Source organism: Anguilla anguilla, chromosome 10 (genome assembly GCF_013347855.1).
Source record: "Anguilla anguilla isolate fAngAng1 chromosome 10, fAngAng1.pri, whole genome shotgun sequence".
Taxonomy (NCBI): domain Eukaryota; kingdom Metazoa; phylum Chordata; class Actinopteri; order Anguilliformes; family Anguillidae; genus Anguilla; species Anguilla anguilla.
The window spans coordinates 42,808,850-42,826,838 of record NC_049210.1 but is presented as its reverse complement, the minus strand read 5'-3'; the positions used below and the strand labels follow the sequence as shown (position 1 = coordinate 42,826,838).

The window sequence follows — 17,989 nt, the reverse complement described above, 5'->3', positions numbered from 1 at the left end:
CAATTTGTTTGTCGTTTCTCCTGCCACCGAAGTGTACCCTAGTGCTCATCATTTACCAACGAACGAGACAGCATTCAGATATGCATCAACCCTGGTCTTGAAAACCCCCCAGAGACTCTGCCACTAGTACATGACCCGGCAAGCTATTACACACACATTTTAAACCGCATTCGGGTAATAAGCATTTTAAGGTCACGCGAAAGATTTAAATAATAACGACAACATTTGAAGGTACACGGTTGGCCGGCTCGCTTGTGGTGACCGAGTGAGATATTTTCTCTCTGCGTGTCCGAGCACAAAGCGTACAATGGCCTTCACTCCACCCTGGCAGCGATGTGTTTATTATTTTTTATGATGCGTGCGCTCCTGCGATATTTATGGTCCGAGCCCAGCGGACGGGCCCAGGTGTCGTATATCACAGGACTGTGGGGGGGGGTGCGGTGCGCTCGACGCGGAAGGCAGTAAAACCATCAAACGGTCAAGAGCAAGTTCAGACCTCTCATCATTCACCACAAGGAGAGGGAGAGTCCTAGAGAGAGAGAGAGAGAGAGTCCTAGAGAGAGAGAGAGAGAGAGAGAGAGAGAGAGAGAGAGAGAGAGAGAGAGAGAGAGAGAGAGAGAGAGAGAGAGAGAGAGAGAGAGAGAGAGAGAGAGAGAGAGAGAGAGAGAGAGAGAGAGAGAGAGAGAGAGAGAGAGAGAGAGAGAGAGAGAGAGAGAGAGAGAGAGAGAGAGAGAGAGGAGCCACTGGCCCGCTCCCGTTGCCCATCTCTGGAGGAAAAAAAGAAAAGGGGGGAAGAAAAAAAAAAAAGGGAAAAAACAGAGCCGGTGCAAAGCTGGTGATAGGACAGAGCTCACAGGTGCAAAGCTGGTGATAGGACAGAGCTCACAGGTGCAAAGCTGGTGATAGGACAGAGCTCACAGGTGCAGGGCAGGCGATTAGATGGAACCCCGACAGCCAATGGGAGGACCTCTCCGTTTCCGCGGTAGCCCTGTGCTGGAGGGCTGCTGCAACATCTTTCACGGCTAATCTAGTCAGTGCGATCGGCCTGCCCTCCACGGGCCCTCATGAATATTCCAGAACACAATGTACTTAACCTCACACGACGTGTTAAAAAAAAACACACGCGGAGACATGCGCGCACCCACAGGCACGTACAAGCAGGCGCACACACACACACACACACACACGCACAAGCACAAGCAGGCGCACACACACACACACACACACACACACACGCACAAGCACAAGCAGGCGCGCACACACACACACACACACACACACACACACAAACGTACAAGCACGCACACACACACACACACACACACACACACACACACAAACGTACAAGCACGCACACACACACAAGCACGCATACACACAAACGTGCCATCTGTTCTGCGGGACATTTTAATTGAGTTTAAAGAAACGGCCAGCCACTTCAGCGGCAGGTTGTGCACCATATGCCTTCTCAGGAAGTCAGAGGGACACAGCCTCCCCCCTAGAGCAGTGTGGGATTGCTCACTTCAAGCAATTTAACCCGTGAAAATCTGCTACAAATATGAGGAACATTACATCTTTCGAGGTGACTGGCCAAAAGTGAAACCTTTCCAGGGGTTTTTAGAAAGGTGATCCCAGGAACAATCCCTCCTGTGAGTCATCGGTCTGTCCACACACAAAAAAAGCTCTGAGAGAGAGCTCTAAAAAACGGTCCTGGGACAGGTCAGGACTGGACGTCGAGAGGAACGGAGTGTACGTTTTCCCAGGCCAGATTTTCCATTTTATCCGTTGGAAATCTCCAGAGCAGGCACAGGCCTGTGCCATCAGTGTGGCATCCCCCGCCAACACCAGAGAAAGCGCCCGCCAACGCCGGAACTCTCCGGAAACCCGCGCAGCCAGTCGGCACGTTTCACACAGCGGTCCCAACCAACCGCGCGGTCACGCAGCTGGAGCATGCACCCGATCAACCAGAGGGGGCGCTGTTGTGTCAACTGAAATCTAGCCTCACTTCCTGGTTGAAGCTGTGGCCAATCACGTCAGACTTCCAGCATCAGCTGACACAAGCAAGGTCAGGGACTGGAGGGTTCAAGTGGGAACATTGCACTAAGGCCCAGCACCTTAGTGGTATACGCCACCCTGGAGCCTCACTGCAGCAGAACTGAGAGGCTGCCACTCAAAACGCTGTGCTTTTAATCCCACAATGCCCTGGGGCTTTCACCCCCTCTGCACTGCCATTTCCATCTATCTACAAAACACCAAAATGATCTCTACACACAAAAAAAATATTCACTGACAGGCGAATCAACTTTGAAGCTCAGCCCCGCAAATCGAATGGCTATATTATTAAATCATGTTCCTTAATTATTAATTCAGTGGAGGAGAACGTTTTCATTTGTACTTTATGGAAAACCTACAGTATGAAGAGGACTCTTATCTGACATTTTTCTCCCCACGAGATCATAAAAACGAAAGCGCCATGCGAACTGACAGATCAGTTGGATGAAATCAGATTGGATCAATATTTTATGACCAAGCGAAGAAGATCGAGGGATAAAATGCATGTGTTGATCTAACATCAAACCTTCAACAGGAGGCGGGGATTTTTTCATCTTTTCTTAGCATGTAAGAGAGCACATCATACATCTGCAAACTCAAGATCTTCCAGAGTACAGGACTTCAAAGTTGATCAGAGATTCTTGCTGTCGTGCAGTTGGAGAGTCGACACGGGAAAAAGTATTTTATTGACAGACTAAGCTTCAGGGAACACATTTTAGCAAAGATTGAACTGTCATATCAGGGGGTTTCTAACTTTGGTCAGCTAGCTGGAATGAGATTTATTGCGTTCGCGGACCTGGTTGGGTGGGGGGGGGGGGTGGATGCCATTGATATCATCAACCGTTGGGGTCTATGGGCCAATTTGTCCTGCTGATGCATGAATGGGTTTCGACTTTGATTCTACCACCGTTTTTTCATCTTTTTTTAATTAGATGTGAGATGTGTTTTTGGGGTTGCGTGAGGGCACGAGAAAGAGCTGGAAAGCGAGCGCCTCGCACTAGAAGCGTCGGAGCTGGCAAAGCTGCTTCAGATTCAGCTCCAGTCACACAGCCATTCACCTGCATTACCCGCATTGATTTGGGGATCGATGCGCTGCACCCACGTGCGATAGATCTCAGTTAGAGGAATGCGCAATGTGCAACTGACCTCAATTAAATGCGACACACAAGTGTACGATGGATCTCAATGCAACACACACGTGTGCGCAGTAGATCTAAATCAATGCAACGGATGAATGTGCTCAATCAGTGTAGCGCACACGTTAAATAGAGAATAACCAATGCAATGCACCACGTGCAATAGATCTTAATCAACGCAACACACGCGAGCGTGCAGCAGATCTCAGTATGACCCAGGTGTGTGCAATAGACCTCGTCATTATAGCTCATGGTCATGGACACAGTCAGTGTTGATGCCTTCGGTGCGATACAGCACACGAAGCCCACCTCAAGTGTCCCTTGTGTGCGCACGCGCGCACATGTACATGCATTTGTGTGTGTGTGTTTGTGCATTATTGTGTGTGTGCATGCACCTGTACTTGCATTTTTCTGTGTGTGTGTCTGTATGTGTGCGCATATGTATGCTTTTGTAACACTCAGTGCTTTCATGTCCCCAAAAAGGTTGATAAAAATAGTGAAAACTTTCTATTCGGTGGCATAAACTCTGCAGAGTGACTGTGGGCTGTTCTGGCACAACCAGGGGGGCCTCTGGGGTGAGTTTTTTTTAAACATGACATCATGTGTATCCTGTTCTAATTCATGTATAAAAGATGTGTTTATACACTGTGACTCAAAAGATGATTATACACTGTGCGGGAAAGCTGCGCCACATTTAGGTTTTCTTACTCACTGTCTGCGACAATCTTCGCATAGACAAGTCATACTACTGCTCTCAGTCAGCTTTCTTTCTATCAAAATATCAATTCAAACACACACACACACACACACACTTGTAAATGCATAGGCAGTACACATGTACAAATTTATTTTTTATTTTTAAATCACACACACAAACACAGACACAAACATACACTACATGTGCAATCATGCACACACCCTCACACCCACATGCAAGAAATGCACTGACGCAAATGAATGCATAATGATAAGCTTAGTGCTGTTAAGTGTCAGTCTTGAAGTCTGAACTTTGCAACAACAAAAAAAATCACAAATCCAATCAGGCCAGGAGAATAGTGGGCCACTCAATCGGAAATACTGACTGCGTGCACATGCATGCGTGTGCGCATGCGTGTGCATGCCCGTTTGCGTGTGCACGTACATGCGTGTGCGTGTGAATGCAAACGTCCTCTCACTTCAGTAACGACACCATAAACTCGGAAGATCTGAACTCACACATCACCCAAATACAGAGTGACAAACAGACACTGTAGAGCGCTCATAAATAAGTGCCCCAGTCAGGATCCCCTCCCTCCCCCTCCCCCTCCCCCCCCCAACGGAAGATTTACGACATCTGGGCTGAGAGATTATATTTAATCTACACCCTATAATGCGTTTCTGAGGTGAAGGAAGTCCTGGAGGGTTTATGGCCCGCTGAGTAATATCACTACAAGGAAAAGATTCAGGGTCGTGAGAGTCTTTAAGAGACAGCGAGAGAAAGTCAGACTTTCACTCTGGACCCAACTGTAGAACAACAAGCCAAGATGGAGCCAAAAGCTGAAGCAGATTTGGTTCCGTGCTGTTGAAGTGGTCACCTGTCCTAGCTGAGACTCACCTGTCCTACCTGAGGCTCACCTGTCCTACCTGAGGCTCACCTGTCCTACCTGAGACTCACCTGTCCTACCTGAGACTCACCTGTCCTACCTGAGACATGCAGGTAACTCTGCACAGCAGCGGAGCTCTACCTGCTGTGGGAGCTTCCCCTGGTGACCTGGCCTGGCCAGGATTCCAGTGGGTGTGGTCAGGGTTCGACCGGGCACGGTCGGTGTTTGACGGGGCGCGGTCATTGTTAAATCTGGCAGGGCCACCATTTGACCGGTGGTGTACGGGTCTGACAGTTGAAGGTCACCATTTTATTCCGGTATGGTCAAGAGTTTGACTGGCCGTGGTGATGTTTACAGGAGCAGACTACTGGCATTGGGCAGGAACGCTGGAAGCTGGGTTTCAGTCGTGACTGGGTGATTCTGCGCTACCCCTGGCTAGGTGGTTTGGACAGCGCACACACACAATACAGGGAAGGAAAGAGTCCACAGAGCTACATTGATTAGACTGGCACGCCTCCTGGTGCCCCCACTCAGGACTTCTGCCTATTCGGAAAACACTCTGCTGGATCAATGAGCAATATGTCACTGTCAAGTGTAAAGCCTTTTAGATTACTTTTTTTTTTTTACCGGAAAACTCACTGATCCATTCTGCCGAGGTGTAACTCCGACTCTAACAAAGCCTAAAAAATACTTTTCAGAAGGTGCGCACACTAAAAAGAGAGACTATTTTTTCCACTGTTTTTTTCCCCCCCTTGCTTGGTTGATAGGTTTTGCTATGCAACTACTGCAGCCACACAGCCCACCATCACAAGACAAACAAAAAAAAAACTTGCTCACGTGTAAAACGAGATGCCTATCGATCCCTAGTTGCAGTTTAAGAGGAACCTGTTCTCGTCGCGATAACAACGTTGTCCGCCTGACGGGTCTACGACTGGATGGGATCAATATTAAAGAGGAAACTGCCGCGGGACACGTGACACTTTACACGTACTCCCCGTGGACGTGCTCTCAATCAGGCTTAAAGACAGAAGCCTTTTTTTAAAGAGGAGGAGGAGGTCAAATTTTGAATACGCTGGTTTTTGCACGAGTTACTCAAACGCAACTACGAACACGTTAAACGTGTCTTGTCCCTCTGGTCTTTTATGAGTTTATGCACACAACAGTACATTTGGATTCCAAACACTTAAACCCATATATAACGGTGCATCGTAAATTTTATGAATCAATCCTGCCATCCTGTCGCTCCGGGCGCCTCTCGACAGAAGTATGTCGCCTGAATTTACACAACAGCAGCGCAGGACACGGTGTGCCAGCCGTTTTTGGTCCCAGGGCAAGGACGCTCATCGCAGTCTCCTGCAACTTCCGGACCACAGTGTCTTTCACTCTCGCGCAAGACAGAAGGCTGAATTAGAAGGGTCATGTTTCGTTCTCCGCTAGAGTCACGTGATTGCCGCAAATTCCGTACGAGACCCGCGGCAGTGCACCGAATAAGATAAAACGAACTGATTAGACACGTCGTTGTCCGAACGGCACACGACTTGACCAAGTGCACCGTGAAACCACGGTCGTTTCGAAACTACACTGAGACGCGAATATCCCAGAAACATTGTAGGAGATTGTGGTGACACTCAAAACCGTCATAAGACACTGATCTGAATAAGTATTTACGTTTACTTAATTATGTCTATTTAAAAAAAATACCGCATCCCAGTGATCTACACCGTACATCCCAACAGAAGACCTAATTTTAACATACTCTTCCAAAAAGGTTGGAAAAAGTGCCCCAAAATGCACAAACGCTTGCCGCTGGTGGTATAATCGTACTCCTGTCCAGCAATACATAATTCATTTATACCTATATTGCTTATAAAAAGCACTTAGCCTATTAGTAGCCAGTTAGAACATCATTGTACCTTCGGGGAACATTTGGGAAACGTGTACCTTTAAAGAACAAAACACCGTACCATTATTTCTGAGAGCGTATGACAATCTGTCCCACCATTAAAATATCTAATATAGCTCTTTCACTCTAAGGGTGTTTCAGTTACTGAAACGATACTGAAATTTCTTTGTTAGCAACTAACTCGTGGATGTTTTTCTGTGACTTGTGAAACAGTGAAGCCTACATTAGACATTATTTCTGCGATATTGTTAGAGCAGACAACCAACAACAAATAATAATATTGCCTATTGTAAGATTCAGTTCGGACTAAAAGTTCGGAATCTTTCAAATGCATACGACATGCTACTCCATTCCACTGACTCTGAAAAGAAAAACAAACCTAGCGTCCTCAGCTGACTGTTAGTTTCGAGTAACACTTTCGTTACATTCCGTTTCGCATTTGTCACCCAACTTCAGTATCTTTTAAATGTGTCAAAAATGAAGCGCGCGCGGTCACTCCCTTGAGCAAAGTGTTGACCCAGATGGACGGGAGCTCGCGCTCGAATGGAAGGTCGAAATAACAATTTTTCCGTAAAAAAATAAAATAATCTCCATTTCTTCGAGGCTTGATACAAACTCTTGGACCGTGCAACTAAGAAACCAATCGCTTTGTATTTCTACCACTGCTTCTGTCGTCCTTTTAAATATTTTATAATATATTATTATTTTTAAAAATGAAACAAAGCTTACCGTTTAAGTCCCTGAAAGGAAGACGGCCAAGACATTCTGGATTTTTTCAGTCCGGGTCGGTGTCCCGTGTCCACCGCGTAGGTGCGATCCACTGTACCGGGACGCAGGTACCTCTCGGTGTCCGAGAATCCTCTTTGCCGCACGCGGTAATGGTTTCTCGCCACGAGCGGATGGTGATGCTGCGGGAGGGAGGCATGGTGCTGTTGCCTCCATAGATGTTTGGGCGCCTTCGCGTTTCCACCGGCGGCCAGCGACACCGCCGTCGCCACTTTACCGCCGGCCGCATCCATTCTATGGCCGTGCGGAACTCGCGCGCCCGTTCAACGGACGCTGGCTGAAAGCAGAGTTTCCGCAACCTCCGCCGCCGCCGCGCATCGGACTCTCGAACAAAGAGCTGAGAAGTTGGAGAGCTCCCGGTCCTCCCTGACGAATACGTCACTCCAAGGTAGACAGGTGAGTTTAATTAACGTTTATTAATATTGATGGGACGTTCCTTGCGTGAAGTATTGCTTTAGAGGAATGGAAGATTTTTAGATTTTGTTGATTAACATATTGCTCTTCATAGTAAATCATGTTTTAAGAGGTTTTATTTTGTAAATGTGATTCCAGCGATGAAAAGCCATTGGAACAATGTCCACATGCACTAAAATATGTTCAGTTTTCCAGATCAGTTTGAGGTAAAGTCTGTCCGTCGTCGACTTCATTTAAGAAATGCTACCATCAGTTCCAAACCTTGTGAAGCCATCAGATTTAAGATGACGGAAATAAACTGTATTTACAGATAATCTTCCACAGAAATACTGCCAATGCTGTAGCCTGAACTGAAGGATACACGCCGTTCTCCCTTTAAAAGCCTGCACGTCTGAACGTGCAACTTTGGTTTCTCTAGCGTCTGAACAGAAGCGTCTTCGCACACAGCGCCAATAATGCTCGGTCTCGATAGAACACGCCCCTCTGTAGGCTTCCTATAAAATACTGATGCGACGCTTCCGATTCAAATCTCTTTCTGTTCAGCAACAACAGGAGGTTCTCGTAAAGTCATGATTGAATTTAAAACTATTTTCTTTTCATCGCAATGCAAAATGCATCTGATATTTTGCGTATGCTATGCAGCTTGGTTCTGTAAAACGAAACTATTATTTTCCCCTCCGTTGTAACTCTAAGGACGGAAGATTGAAAGGTAATTTAAACCGGTGGTACATACATTAAATATGAGCCTTCGGCTCTGCCTCCTTATCCAATGAATTAATAAAACTACAGGTTATCTAAATGTCAACAATAAAACATCGCGTGAAAGGACCGTAAAATTAGTTGGCCTATTTTGCGTCTTTATACATTTAACGATAACACCATTGTTGGACGCGTTGGAAGCAGTCGAGAAATGTCAGGGGTCAATGAGGCAATGAATGTCATAAGCAGACAGCCCCGAGGGGGAGGATATTACTTATGGGGCTCATTAAGTCCTAAGAACCTTGCCCCGGGAAGTGCTACAGCGCCGGCGACGTTCATTCATCAAACAGCGCGTGCATTAGATTAAATGCTGCTGGCAGAATCGCCGAGAAAAATTCTCCCGCCCCCCCCGCGCTTCTGGCCTTGAAAGCTGCGGGTTCGATTCCCAGGCTGGCAACACAGTTGAGCAGGGGGGGAATTGATCGGAACTGTTGGCGGAAATACTCTATCTGTGGAGGAGCAATGTGTCTGAAATGGAAGAGGGAAGCATTTTCCTATCAGTATTCTGTCTTCCTGTATCTGGGCATAGTGAACTCACTAAAGGCACTGTTGGATTACATTAATCACTTTTGCACTATTTTGTCTGTTGGTGCCTTCACGGCATACATTAGGCACATTTAAAGGTAACCACAGTAGCACAATGTAATTAAAATAAAGAAAACAAGTCATAAACCAGCATGAGTCATACACTGTCGGTTTGATGGGGGCTGAAGAACTGTAAAAAAAAAAAATTAAAAAAAAAAAAACTCTACATTCTTTATAATTAATAACCTAAATGGTTCTCTCTCTAAAAAAAAAAAAAAAGGCGCATTGCGGTTTAAAGAAAAGACATTCTATATCGGTCTGTTTGTGTCTCGCGAGCGATGCTCTCCTCCTCGATGTCCTAAATCTGACAGCCTGGGATCGCCGAGTGGCTGTCACCGGTGGAGATAGCCCCTTATTTCATCCGCCACGGATTTGTGGTGTTTTTAAACGCATTTCCATGTGACCGTCCCTTTAAGAGACCCGTGTTGTCTCTAGGCCAACTGACATGGTTTACGGTGACCGTGACCAGAGCAGCACAAGGAGAAAGTATTTCCCATAATCCTCCCTGGCATGACTGGCCCTGATATTTCAACTGTCAAGAGGCTTGGTTTCTGTGGGTAGCGCTGTGGTGCTTTTTTGTGAGTTCAATTTATTTATCATTTTGAGAGCCTGAGCCAGCCCACTTCCAAACATCGTATGAAAATCACGCCGTCAACAAGCAAAGCACAAACCCCCCCAACAAACAATCACTGTGACAAAGATCAGTAAACGGATGACACTAATTACACCTGCTGCATTGCATTGCATCCGTTCATCTACCCATCCATTATCTACACCCGTTTATCCTGGGCAGGGTCACGGGGGGTGCTGCCTATCCCAGCATGCATTGGGTGAGAGGCAGGAATACACGCCGGACAGGCCTCCGGTCTATCGCAGAACACACACACCGTTTACGTTTCAGCATTTTGCGTTTGCTTTTATGCAGAGCAACACACAGATTACATCTCAGCATGCAATGCATTTACACAGCTGGACAGCAATTCAGGCAAAGCACCTTCTTGGAGGGGGCGTGGGGGCAGATGCAGCACCACTACGGGGAATCGGTCCTACAACCGTTGAGTTCCAAGACCAGTTCCCAAACCATTATGCTACAGCGCAGCCCCGGAACATGCTACAACATGCAAGCATAAATGCTTTTAAATAACAAGCACACAGACATAAAATCATAATCAAAACCACACAGACACACACAAGCATAAAAGTATATAGTCAAACACACTCTGACACACACAAGAATAAATGCATATAAACAGACACAAGCACACAAACATAAAAGCGTAGTCAAACACACACAGACACACTCAAGAATAAATGCAAATAAACACACACACACACACACACACACACAACCATAAAGGTATATAGTCAAGCAGACACACTCAAGCATTAAAGCATAGTCAAACCCACAAACACACACACAAACATAAAAGCATATAATCAAACACACGCACACACACTCACACAAGCATAAATGCATATAAACACACACACAGACACTCACACAAGCATAAATGCATATAAAAACAGGCTCACGCTCAGATAATGGAAGTTAAATTGCCTGCAGCACCAGGTCTCCTCCATCAGGGGAGGCTGGCGTGACAGTTCAGAGAGAGGGTCACATTACCGACCCCTGCCCCACAGAGGCGCCTTCCCCGATTACCCACAATCCCTCAAGCCGAGCGACAGTGTCTCGGTCCGATAGGGTGACTATCCGCCCTGCACGCTCTGAAATCAGCGGTGTGGAGTTTAAGACGCGGGGACGGAAAGAGGAAGTGGCCAAAAAGCTTGTGACCCCACACACACACAACCTTCTACGTCTGCATTATTCACAGATCGGAGCGGCAGCATAAAAACCCGCCATGTTTTCCCGCCAAAACGAAACGAGCACGTCCGCAGACATAAAACAACTTTTTTTTTTTGCGAGGGACAGGAGAGGTTTGGCAGACTCCTCGCTCGCTCCTCATTCACCGCTAAACAAGCCTACGGGCTTAACGGAGGGTAATTCCACCCAGGAGAGACAGCAGCTCGGTCGGTGGGGGGTGGGGGTGGGGGGGGTCGGGGGTTCGGGGGGGGCGGTGGGGGGAGATAAATGTGCGTTTAGACGCCGGCCCCCTCGCCCCACTCTCACTCCCCTCGCTCGTTCACAGATCCATTCGTCTTCCTTAAACGGCCAGGAGGCGCGGGGGCGACTGCGTGCCGCGATTCATTACGGCATCCCCCTCTGCCACGGAATGAGCCCCCGGGGGGGGGGGGGGTCCCACAGCTACCCCACCCCATCCTGGCCTGACCGCAGCGTTTAATCACCCATAACAGAGTACATCCGGTCACTACTGCGCTCATTAACTCTGAATAAACTCTAAAGATTAAAAGCAAAGATGCTGTGCATGGTGGCCTTTGCCACGTGAGCATTCATCCTGCTGCCCGCCTGCCTGCCTCCGTCTCCGTCTCCATCTGCCTGCCTGCCTGCCTGCCTGCCTGTCTGTCTGTCTGTCTGTCTGTCTCCCTCCCTGCCTGCCTGCCCGTCTCCCTGCCCGTCTCCCTGCCCGCCCGCCCGCCCGCCCGCCCGCCTGCCTGTCTGCCTGCCTGTCTGCTGGTTTGTCTGCCTGCCTGCCTGCTGGTTTGTCTGCCTGCCTGCCTGCCTGTCTGTCTGTCTGTCTGCCTGTCTGCCTGTCTGCCTGTCTGCCTACACGAGAGTCTTCTCTAGGCAGAACCCATGTCTGTTTCGGGGCACAAGGCACGACTGCATCTCCACTGTAGCTGGTTAAAAGCCGCATACGTGATGCTTCACAAAGGCTTCATCTGCAGTCAGAGCTGAATTTGAACTGATGGATCTGATACATTGTTGCACAGCCTTCAGCTGAATATGAACTAGATCCATTCCACACGTCTCAGCAAAAAAAAAAAAAAAAAACCCTATTTCAATTTTCCATCAACATCTGTGATTTATTTTCATGATATTTTTGTAGACCTCATTTTTTTTGTCATTTGTCAGACTGTGAGTCATACCTGAAACACAGCCTCTGGCATGTCAGATTTGTCCCCTGGATGGTCATATGATCTCTCCACAGCTGACCTCGGTCAAATACGTATTTGTTTTGGATTCAAATACTTTTTTACGCTTTACTGGTTTTGTCTGGTGTATTGGGACCAATGAAATACTCTCAGAAAGTGCAAACCCCACCTTCTGGTCATATTGGCAGGCTCAATTACACCGGGCAAGATCAATAGCACACAGAAAAGTATTTGAGTACAAAACAAATACGTATTTGACCCAGGTCTGGCTGACATATGGCTTCGGAGAAGGGCCTGAAGCACCCTCTTCTCAATGTCATGGCGATGTTGCCGGGATACGCAGACGGGATGATGCACACGCAGTTTGGACGGGCCGTGAGAACACAGACGGTTGGCTGTGGAAAAGAACATCGCTTTCTCATCAGCCCCACAGCACCCGTAACCCCACGGATCAAAACTCATCTGAACATCTGAGGGAGGCAATGAGGCGCTGGCTTCAACCAATCACAGCGCGGTGCAACAGGCGAGGCGAGCCGAGCCAATCGGGCGGTTCCCATTCGCTGAACACCGAGAGAACACGGCAAAGCTCCACCGCTGTCTGTACAGCCCTCCCCCCTTCACCCCCCCCCCCCCCAAACACACGGAATTAGCCGTAATTCCTTGGCCCGCAATTACAGCATCATTACAAACTGGGAATGAACTCTGAAGCTGAACACATCAGACGAACCCACAAACCCCGCTGGTCTGCGGAACACAAAAGAAACAGGTCGGGTTCACTCTTGTATACCCAGCCAATCAGCTTCTGCCAGCACACACAGGTCAATTTTCAGCACGTCCTGTAACCACGTGCTGTACGACAAACTGCATCCTCCGCTCGTACGGACACACACGTTACTCACATACATACAAAGACACGCGCACGCAAACGCACCTGTCGCTGCCGTCGGCGGTCGTTATGGCGATGTGCGGGGTGAGCCAGAGGGGAAGTGAGGTGGGGCGCGGGGGGGTTTGGTCGTAGTAGGCCTGCTGGGCCTGACGGAAGGCCAGGGGGGGCAGCTGGAGCGAGCGGACAGACAGCCGGCGAACCGTGAAGGACTCCGTCACGCCGAACCCCACTGCCACGCCTGCTGCCACGCCCGCTTCCGCCGGGTCTACAGAGACACCCGCCACCTGAGAGAGAGAGAGGGAGATTGAATAAGACAGACATTTTGTTCCATTTTGTTTCACACACGCATGACACAGTACACACACGCACGCACACACACATACATGCATGAATGCACACACGCGCACACACAAATCTGAAGAGCTGGGCCTTTGTTTTGTAAGCAATACAGCCTTTGATGCAGATGCAGGGAAGGACTTCACAAGCGACGCAACATAAATATTTCCCTTTTCTTCTGGAGCCCGCATGGTCGCCCAGTCCCACCGCCCTGAAGCGCACACACACGCGCTCACATGCCCAAACGGCTCCGCGCGCGGCTCTTCAAAGGCCTCGCCGCGTCACACCTGAGACTCCGCGCCCCCCGTGCGAGCGCACCGAGCCGAACGCCGCGCTTCTGCATTATCACCGTGACGCCACGCTGTGCCCCGCCGCACCGCGCCGCGCGGGAATCCAAACACAGGCTTGGCTAGCACGACGCTACGAAGCATTGATTTTAGAAAATCAATAAATGATACATTTTCAGTAGATAGGATTAATAATCAGGGCTGCTCTTCTGAGGCCGCTCTTTTCTGAAACTTCATAGAAAAAAAAAAAAACACATATATATATATATACACACACACACACACATATATACACACACACACACACGCATGCATGCACTTAAAAACCAAACCTGTGAATAGCATAGGTGAAGACTTCATCTACATACTAATTACTGAGTGCTGAAATTCAGCTGGAGCTTGAAATTAATTAAAACTTCTCACTGAAAAAGCCAAAGAAAAAAATTAAAGAGGAATAGAGAACAAACCTGGCAAAAGTGGAAGCAACTCATGATACAATATTCTGTAATTACATAATACAATAGCATTTCATCGATGTCAGAAAAGAGCTATAGCGCAATAGAGATTCAGTAAATCTCACAAGAGTCATCATCATATAAATTAATTAAGCGGTAAAACAGGGTTGTGTGGCTTGTGAATACAGGTATTAAGAGACGTGCTGGAGAGAGTGCTGTTCAGTGAAAATGTCGAACACATCCTCAAAATTCACAAAGCATTTCTATGCATCAAGGGGAGCTGAACACGACACTGAACACAAGAAGAAATTCAGTGATTTTTAGGCTGTACATGGTCGTGATACCATTTTAGAAACACACACACACTCAGACACACACACAGGGATATTTTTGGATTTGCAGCCTAATTGTGATACATCAGGCATTAGACAGCAGACGAAAGCCCTTTTTCAGGCCAACAGGAGCCATGTTCCTACTTTGACAGGGTTGGGGGGGGGGGGGGGGGTCTGGTTTGGGGGTATGTGGGTTTGTGTAACTACCTCTGAAACACCCTCAGCTCCCTGACTGAACAAAACAGAATCAAGCAGGGACTGTTACTTAACCATACATCAGGGGAATGAGTTCCATTAAAACAGGAAAGCATGGAAAAACAAGTTACTTGGAGCAATGGCCTTTCAGAGCAACCATCTGGAACATGTTCTTCCTTTTTCAAGAGACGTACTGTATGTAGCAGCTGCTCGGTTACTAGTCCCAATCCATTTCAAGTTCTGTGCAGAGTGTACTAACATTATAGATTATAGATTGTGCAGCAGTGTGGGTTCCCAGAGTGATGGGGGGGGGGGGGGGGGGGGGGGGGGGCGGGGGGTATCCATTCTGCCAAGGGGCTATGTGTGCCTGTTTGAGAGAGATCTGTATATACGCGTGTGTGTGTGTGTGTGTGTGTGTGTATGGGGGGTAGTGGGGAATATCTATTTTCCCGAACAATGCACCCCAATATCCACAAATCTGCTCTCCCTTAATCCTTTCAGATGCCCCATTTTATCATACAAACCTGACATAAAAAAAAAAAAACGACACCAACGAAGACGGCCCAGCGCGATGCAAACCGCCGGTCGCTCTGGAACGTCAATAAACGTCACGGGCTAACGCGTCCGTGATCTGGCCGCGACATTTTTACGGGCGTCGGAGGGAGCCTCAGAGGCGCCGTTCGCTGGCGGTGACATCACAGAAGGCTCGTTTGTGTCGGCTCGTTAGAGAGCGGTTATTCCCGCCGGCTTGTTCGCGCGATCGCTCATCTCGGGCCCTGGCGTTCGGGCGAACAGAAGCCGGTGCGCCGGTTCCCTTTCGCCGCTAACAACGCCACCGCCGTCGCCGCGCGGAGAAGGGCTGATGCAATTAAGCCTTTATGGCCGCATTTTACCCACAAAGCCCGGTGTTTACGCCGTGATTTACCGCGCCAATTACCGCGCGCTGGCAGCCATAAATCATGACACCGCACAGCCGCCGTTTGCGTTGAGTAAACAGAATGCAAATCAGCTCACTGCTTTAAAAAAATAATAAAAATTTTTTTTTAAGACAAACACTGCCCCCTACAGGTCACAATGACTTGACATGCTTTTTCAGCTGGGTTAGCAAGCGGTTTCCTCAATATCGACAGCATGAAATTCTGCAATGAGCCCAGCACATCGGGATTACTGCACACCATTAACTGCCAATTCATAATGAGAAGTCAGTGTAATAGCAGGTTAATTACACCATTAATGACTAATTCATGATAAGAAGCAATGTAATAACAGCTTAATTACCATCTTAACTGTCTGTTCATAATGAGGCAGTGTAATAACAGGTCAATTACACCCTTAATGACCCATTGGTAATGAGAAAGTGTAATAACATCTTAATTACATTGCCCCTCCCCCCCTCTTTTTATATTCCGTTATCAGAGCCATTATTCAGTTTCAGTCTTGTCTAGTTCCGAAGCATTCTTTTCTTTTCGGGGCAAGGTTATGGTTTTCATTACTTAAATAGATTTTCATAATTTAGGTTATCTTGGTTTTTTCCAGCAAGATTTCTTGCTTTTCCCCGAAATATAATCTCAGAGATTTATCTCACTGTGCACCCAGACTGGCCCACCATCAGACACCAGCTTTAAGAAATTAGCTTCCTCTCAACCCCTTTTCTCATCTCCTTTTGAGAAACTTTTTTGTAAACTGGCAAAGCATGATGGGAGTTAATACAGGGACATCACTCTGCAGTCCCCCCAGCTGAGCTGCGCAGACACTCTGCAGTCCCCCCCAGCTGAGCTGCGCAGACACTCTGCAGTCCCCCCAGCTGAGCTGCGCAGTCACTCTGCAGCCCCCCAGTTATTGGCAGAGATACTCAGCAGTTCTCCAACTGCCCAGGGGGACTGAATTTTTCCATTCCCCAGTGATGCTACAGCCCACCATGCCAGCCCCCCCCACCCCACCCCACCCAGGGAAAAGCTGTCAACCAGAGCCAATACAGTCACCAACAGGGTTCCACACCCCAGGAGGTCATGTGATCCGACACTCAAAACGCAGCATCTCGCCAGGACGAGCCATCCGGCGCCCCATGAAGCTGACAAGCTCCCGGCAGAGATCAATCCCCCCCGGCTCCACTGCCGGAGCTGCTCCCCCCGGCTCCACTGCCGGAGCTGCTCCCCCCGCCCCCCTCCCCATCCCCCATCCCCCATCCCCCCTCCCCCATCCCATCAAGGAAGGGAAACAAACAGCCACTTGAGCGCCGTCAGTCACCATTACGCACTCATTTTCCCCCCAGATGAAGGAGAAATTAGCTGCCGTGTTCGATCGGAAGCTTAACCGACATCTCGGCTAGAGACAGCCGGGCTTTTTTAAAGAGGGCCCACGGTAAGTGTCATAAGTGACAGTCAAGATGGAGGAACCCGATGATTTATTCATTTTGACACGCACTGCTGTGTTTTAAACGTCCGCAAAAAAATCCACGCTTGGGGATCAAGCACTGCGCCTATACGGCAATATACACACGCCACACGCAAATAAAAAGAATGCAATTCTATCTATATTTTTATTTTATACATATTGAAATTGAGGGGCGTAAACCTCTGTCAGGACTCCAAAGTCTGGGCTTTTTTCTCAGCGCTGGATGCCGTCTCTCTCGTCTGCAGGTAAACAAGCCGCGACTCGCCTCGTCGCGTATTCTCACGTTACTCTGAAGTGAGACCGGGAGGTGCCAGAGGGAGAGGGAGCGCGAGCGCGTCGGCGTTGATTCCCCAGGGGGGCTTTCAGGCGTGAAAATCACAGCGAGACACCGAATCCACGCCTTGTCCGCGCGCTCGTCATTCCCACGAGCCCTTGGGAATGCTTCGGCATGTAACCAGCCACATAATAATAATAATAATAATAGTAGTAGTAGCCTAGAATACAAGTCACCAAACAGAGGTATTACAAGAAAATATAATTGAAAATGATAAATGACATTATACATATATATATAAATAATCAACCACGTCTCTAAGGCATTTTCTGAAGTTTGTGTCTCCAGTCTGTTTGTGTCCGTCTCAGTGTTATGCGAGTGGACTGTAATGGAGGCTCGTAATTACGTAATAATGATGACTGAAGTCGCCATTCCTTGGCATTTTTCCAGGCGGTCCGTTAAAGGGTTCTGCTGTGACTCTTAAGGGACCGTCTACATTTTCACGTCTGTGACCGTCAGAGCAGCGGGGAGCCGCTGGTGCGAGATGAACTGAACTGACGACGACAGAGAGACACTCGTGTTCATTTTAACGCGGACCCC

The 17,989-nt window shown here is 48.2% G+C and overlaps 1 protein-coding gene across 1 annotated transcript in view; it reads right to left on the bottom strand.

Annotated features, from left to right (window-relative positions):
* Positions 1 to 17,989, bottom strand: part of LOC118206573 (cAMP-specific 3',5'-cyclic phosphodiesterase 4D) — a 69,503-nt gene that overhangs the window by 30,858 nt on the left and 20,656 nt on the right. The window contains exon 3 of the mRNA XM_035379409.1: positions 13,162 to 13,400. Within this exon, the coding sequence (XP_035235300.1) occupies positions 13,162 to 13,400 (239 nt within the window). The remainder of the gene's footprint in view (positions 1 to 13,161; positions 13,401 to 17,989) is intronic.